At 34.5% G+C, this 6,629-nt stretch overlaps 1 protein-coding gene across 1 annotated transcript in view; it reads left to right on the forward strand.

Annotated features, from left to right (window-relative positions):
* The window catches only part of LOC109720066 (probable cinnamyl alcohol dehydrogenase), a 14,373-nt gene continuing 9,746 nt past the window's right edge, over positions 2,003-6,629 (forward strand). The window contains exons 1-3 of the mRNA XM_020246945.1: positions 2,003-2,352; positions 2,519-2,632; positions 4,319-4,546. Coding sequence (XP_020102534.1) covers positions 2,264-2,352; positions 2,519-2,632; positions 4,319-4,546 — 431 coding nt within the window. The 5' untranslated portion in view covers positions 2,003-2,263. The remainder of the gene's footprint in view (positions 2,353-2,518; positions 2,633-4,318; positions 4,547-6,629) is intronic.

Consider the following 6,629-nt stretch of genomic DNA (forward strand, 5'->3'; position numbering starts at 1 on the left):
AAAACATCAGAGGTTTGGTGATTTTTTTTTTATTTCCCACTCGTGTAGAGTTGGGGAGTTGGGAACTTAGGATTGACCCCAGGGATCCTCGAGATGGACGCCTGGTCCTCGCCACGCGGCGTGCATCCGGAGCATCCCCAAAAAACTTTTTTTGGACTTGCTGTCCATAAAATTTTTGCCCCCTATTGCATCCCTGAAATTCAAAATCAAATGCACGGCAAGTTGGCTAAGGAATAATTGATGACTATATATACAAGGCAATACTTTATTCTAGAATATATATCGTCATAACTCTATTCCATTTCAGATTTCATCCTTAATTTATACTAAATAAATTTGGTAAAATCTCTAATATAGTTTACTATAACTACTCAATCTAAACAAAACATAAAAGAGTCTCGAGATATATATATATATATATATATATATATATAGAGTTGAGCTATGATACTTTTACAAGTATTACCATCATGGTGCTATTAGGTTTTAAGCCATTGGATCTACTTTTTGATTATTAATAGCCCTTGGATTAAACACTATTCCACCTACCACCACCTACCACCACCTACCACCATCATCTCAACCTCACATCTCTCCATCCAAGGGCTAAAAACACACAAGTATCACCCCCATGATACTTTTACAAGTATTCTAGCCCTACTCTATATATATATATATATTATATATCATCGTGGGCGTCTGGTTATGCCGCTCCTGGGCACAGAGTCCTGTCGTGCTTTCAAGTTTACTTTCGATTTGGATGACTTTCGAATGACGATCGGCTTGCTCTGGGAAGCAACAGACCTTGTCCTCCGTTAGAGTTAATCTAGAGTATTGAATCCATTTAAAAATAAATTTGTGGATTTCGATATCATTGCCTAGCCGGATCGAAGGGGGCCTGAAAATAAATCGCTGAAAATAAAATCATACAAATATATATATGAACATTAAATCAAATTACAATAAATTTTGATAAAAATGTTTTATAACACGTATAAAAATCACTAATTTGATCTAAAATTTTAATCTCATATTTACTCAATATTTTTGTACGAATTTTTTATTTTCCACCCGTTATTAACCCTTTTCGATCACTACGGCAAATGATCATCGAAAATCGTAAACAATTCTATTTTTTAGATACTTCAAAACCTAGCTAATCAATATCTAAACGAGCCGATTCGTTCGATTCGCAAGTCCAAACATCGAAAATGACTTGAACCACTGAACGCTCCGTACCTTCCAAAATCATACCAAACGCACTCATAGTGATATATCAATAAGGTTAATTATAATTATAGATAATACTATAGATCATAATTTTATATACTATTAATATATATATATAATGAGATCAAAACAAAAAAAGAATGGAGCCGCTGCTTTTCAATAATAAGTATCAGTCGAGTGGGCCAGATTAATTTTTACCTTGCTAGGTTGGGGATGGTTCAACCAAAAAGAAGACGTCGCTGGTTCGGAGAAAGCGATGAAGCACCACCCACGCAACAACCATCGGCTGCACGCATCAAAAGGATGGACGTTACTCCTGTCCGTTCTCCAATTTAAAAATCAGCAATGTTCTCCTTGCATTCAAGAAGAGTGAACATCAAAAAAATATTTTTATATATAATTTTTTTAGTATTAAAATTTAAAAGAATTATTTAAATTTAAAATTTTAAATAAATTGAAAACTATAAATTGACTCCCCAACTAGTATTTCTTTTATTAAAAAAAAAAACATAAACCCCTGAAGAGACGTCAACCTCACGTCATCTTCTTTCTCGCGAGTCACCTCCCCCACCTACCGCACTCACCCACTCCGCGATCATTCATTTTCAATCCTAAACTTTGCTTTTCCCTCTAGTGCCCCGTAACCTCCCTATCAAAAATAACAAACACCCGTTCTTTCTGGCGCCTTCTTTTTTTTTTTTTTCTTTTTTGTCTTTTTTGTCCTTTCCGAGCACTCACTCCATCGATCGCTGTTATATGGCTATAAATATAACAACCATCACTCCTCATCATCCACTGTTAGTCTCACCAACACCTCTAATTTTCCCTCTCTCTCTTACCAGTTACCCCACATATTATATTTCTACTTGGTACCCAAAAACCCCCTATATATTACATAGGAGGAGCAAGCGCCCGCCGCAAAAGCTACAATAATAATTAGGCACTAATAAGAGTTGATATCAATTCCCCAACTCGATCTCTCGACCGATCTCTTCTTCTTGGAGCAGCATACGCAGCAAGTAATTTTGTTTTAATGGGGAGCCTTGCTTCGGAGAGGAAGGTCACCGGATGGGCGGCGAGAGACCCCAGTGGGATTTTGTCCCCATTTACCTACACCTTAAGGTATACGCCCGCTATATATACCACCAAAATATATATATATATATATATATATATATATGTATATATATATATATATATATATATACACACACACACACACGATAACTAGCAATATTAATAAGTATATATATATATATTTTTTTTATTTATATACATGTGCATGCAGGACGACGGGGCCGGAGGACGTGGTGATAAAGGTGAAGTACTGCGGGGTTTGCCACACGGACATTCACCAGACCAAGAACCACCTCGGCATGTCCAACTATCCCATGGTCCCTGGGTACGTATCTGTGTATATATGTTATACATATATGCTATGTTCGTGTTCGTGTTCGTGTTCGTGTTCGTGTATATACGCACACAGACGCAGAAATTACTGCATTAATTAATTCACCCGGCGAGTGCATCATCGATCGTAGATCCCATTTCTAATATGAGAAATTTTATTTGTACACTACAAATTAAAGAGAAATAGATTTTATACCTCTGTTCTAATATTTGCAGAAAAAGAAACTTTAATATTTTTTAATAACAAGTGAAAATTAATTTGATAGATAGGAAATGATCGCTCATCTTCGATGAAGAAAGTATAAGAGATATAGAATCCACTTGGGATGTACCAGAAGCTAATATAATATAAGAAATTAAGAAGAACTTAAAATCGGGATTTACTATGGTGGATTTAATTACCTAATGGCATTTAACAGCTCTATATATAAAAATTGCAAATTTATTATTATTATTATTATTATTATTATTAGTGAATCTAACAATTTTTCTTTCCGTGGCTTCTCCATGCGGACAAAAATTTGCTTGGCATCATCCCCAAACTATTAGCTTGGGGACCATGCGGAGGGGCGCCACGTGACCCATCCCACGGTTGCACTCCTCTCTCTCCCTCTGTTGCTTTCTCTCTCTCTGTCTAAAAATAAAGGGTGTCAATTTTTTTTTTTTTCTTTTCTTTCATGGATGCCGTCGGATGGGCCACCTGGCACCCATCCGCAATGTCCACAAACTAAATAGTTTGGGGATGATGACAAACTAAATAGTTTGGGGATGATGTCCAACAGATTTTTGTCCTCTGCATGCTAAATAGTTTTTAATTATTTGTAAATTATATTTAGGGAATTAGAATTTTATTTTAAAACTTTGAACCTAGCGAATAAGAGCACAGTTTACTTGCAACCCTGATACCAGAAATTGGCAGGCACCGAGAACATGGTGCGCCGACGACTTTTGATTGGGGCCTCAATTTTCACTTTAATGGATTACTATTCAATCTTACCTATTTCTTCGTGCAACATATTTTATCCTATATATTCTTTTTCCTTTTTTTTTTTTGTGCTCTTTAGATAAATGAATAAACAATTTAAAGTTTAAAGTAATTCTTACAAAACTGGAAACCAATTAAATTTCAAGTTCTCAAAAATTTAGATATAATTCATATATATATATATATATATATATATATATATATATATATATATATNCATATATATATATATATATATATATATACATATGACGCGAAATGCTACCATATAATATAGACCATCTGTGAATACGATGGCCGGGCCCGTTTGAATAAAAAAAGAAAGCTTCTGATGATTATATTATCACATGGCTATATATGTGCAGTGCAATTACTAATTATTAATGGTAATTAACGACATTAATTGCGTCCGTGTTTTTTTTTTATTTTATATGTATCAGATTATATATAGTTATTGAGTTCGGTCAAAATCAGTCTAGCTAGTTAATTTGTATACAATGAACAAATTGGATGAATTAATTTACTAGTAGTTAATGCAAATTTATTACCGGCGCTGCCTGCCTATTATTATATATTAATTAATTAATCATTAATAAATAAAAGGTGCATAGCTATATAGGTGGACTTGAATTTGTGATTTTTTTCTTTTATTCATTTATTTTGTTTGACGATGACGAGGTGATGATATTTAAGGCATGAGGTGGTGGGGGAGGTGGTGGAGGTGGGGAGTGCAGTGAGGCAGTTCAAGGTGGGGGAGACGGTGGGGGCCGGGGTTATCGTCGGGTGCTGCAGAGAATGCGGGTCGTGCAAGTCCGGCGACGAGCAGTACTGCGGCAAGAAGATATGGTCCTACAACGATGTCTACACCGACGGAAAGCCCACCCAGGGGGGATTCGCCTCCGCCATGATCGTCGACCAAAAGTAAGTAGTAGTAATTAATTAGCCCCATTATTCATTGCTGTTTTTTTTTTTTCTTTTATTTTTTTGAGAAAGATTACTGTGTATAAATTATTGAATCGCCTGCTCTCGGATTGCATATTGCTTGATTAATTTCCTGCAATTAATTATCAGTTGCCGTCCATAATCATTAGTCTAATACAAGTAACCCAACGTTACTGGCTAGGCCGATTAACGACTTTACACCTCAGATGGAATCTTCTTCGGGTAAACAATTAAGTCAAGAGGAAGTCAGACGCAACCTAGCTAGGACTACTAAAGCGTAGCTAAGTTTGATAATGTGATGATTAAAAATATTCTTTTTTTATTATTATTTACGGTTTAAAAAGTTTGGGAATGTTTATAATTTTTTCTTAAGCGTTTGTTTAGTTGGGGGTTAAGGGGCGGGATAACCCCTTAACGTCCATATTATTTCCAATCACCTCCAAAAATGGGTGGGCTTAGCTAATCCCATCTCAAATGGGCTCGGATTAGCTAATTCCACCTCACCTCACCTCACCAAATCTCAACCCAACATTATTTTCTATTCATAAGAACTCACTATCCTTATTATCCCACCTACTTCAACCAAACACTATTTTTCACTCTCCTGAACTAACTCCAATCCCTAACTAAACACAAAAATACTCTAATCCCATCTTAACCCTGAACTTAACCCTATCCTTGGAATAAATAATTTTTCCTTAACCCCGAACCAAACGGTAGCTAAGTGCCTTAAAGTTACAGCTGCTATTGCTGCCTTAGAAGCATGTGGTTACATGTACACGCCTCTACAGTGCAGTATGTGGCTATATATGTATATATACTTTTACGTAGATCAGGCAAATGGGCGGGTTAGGCATCCTACCAGCAGGTTAGGCAACTAATAGGATGGTTATTACATTCACGGGTTATGTGGGCGGCAAGGATAAAATTTATCCATAAATTTTTCGGTAGTCATCATTTTTATCTATATCCGACTGCGAATGGACTGATGGATATACGAGTTATTCACGACGATATTTTTTCCTCTTTTATTCTTATATTTTTCAAACACAAATAGCATATATTTTATTTTAAAAAGACCAAAACTTAATTTATTATTTAAAACATCACAACATATAATAGATAATTAAAAAAATAATACAATAAAATATTAGGGGTAGGATTTTAGGGACGACTAAAACGAGGGGAGTTTTTAGGTTTTCACTTTTTAAAATCTTTTTAAAAATATATATATATGCAGATATACCCACTAGTTGCCCAAACTGCGTATAATTTAACGGGCGATATCCACTCATTTTATCGATAATTTTTTATTAAAAAAATTAATATTTGTACCCACGAATTTACGGGTAATCTATGAGTACACACGTGTACGTGTTAAGATTGCCGGGTCTGCCAGTTCTGTGGTGTAGTTGCAACCACCACCATATAGTATAAAAAAAGAAAAGATTAGAAGAGTTTTGAAATTTTTAGACTTTTTATAATATAAATTTAGTGCTTTTGGCCACAGTGTTACTAAACTAGGCCGGTGGGGTGCTTGGCCTAATTTTGGAAAGTGATTAAAGAAGCAAAAGAATTTTTTTTTCAATAAAGTGTTTGATAATATTTTTTATAAAATTTGATTCTGATTTTTAGAATCATATTTTCAAATCTAGAACCCCAACAATCAAAAGAACCTAAAACTTACTTTCTAAAATCTAATTAAAACTCACCTCTAGGATTTGAAAGTCATATATATATATATAGAATTAGGCTACTATACTATCTATAGTACCGAGCTCCGGTACTATAGTGTTTGTTTTCGATCATAGGGTGTTCAAATCAACGATCCACACCGTTAAATATGATCTAGGGTATATGAATGTCTTAGGAATAAAATTTAAGTTTTTTTCGATATCGTTTACTTAGTAAATAAATTATATCAAAATGGACGGTGAAAATTTAATAATCTTTAAATTTTGAGTATAGGACTTTTAAATTCAAGATCAAGAATGTTAACCTTAATCTATATAGTTTAAAGTATTTTCTATCAAAATTTGAAGAAATTTAGATTCTTCTACAC

The sequence above is a fragment of the Ananas comosus genome, linkage group 14 (genome assembly GCF_001540865.1).
Source record: "Ananas comosus cultivar F153 linkage group 14, ASM154086v1, whole genome shotgun sequence".
In the NCBI taxonomy this organism is placed as follows: domain Eukaryota; kingdom Viridiplantae; phylum Streptophyta; class Magnoliopsida; order Poales; family Bromeliaceae; genus Ananas; species Ananas comosus.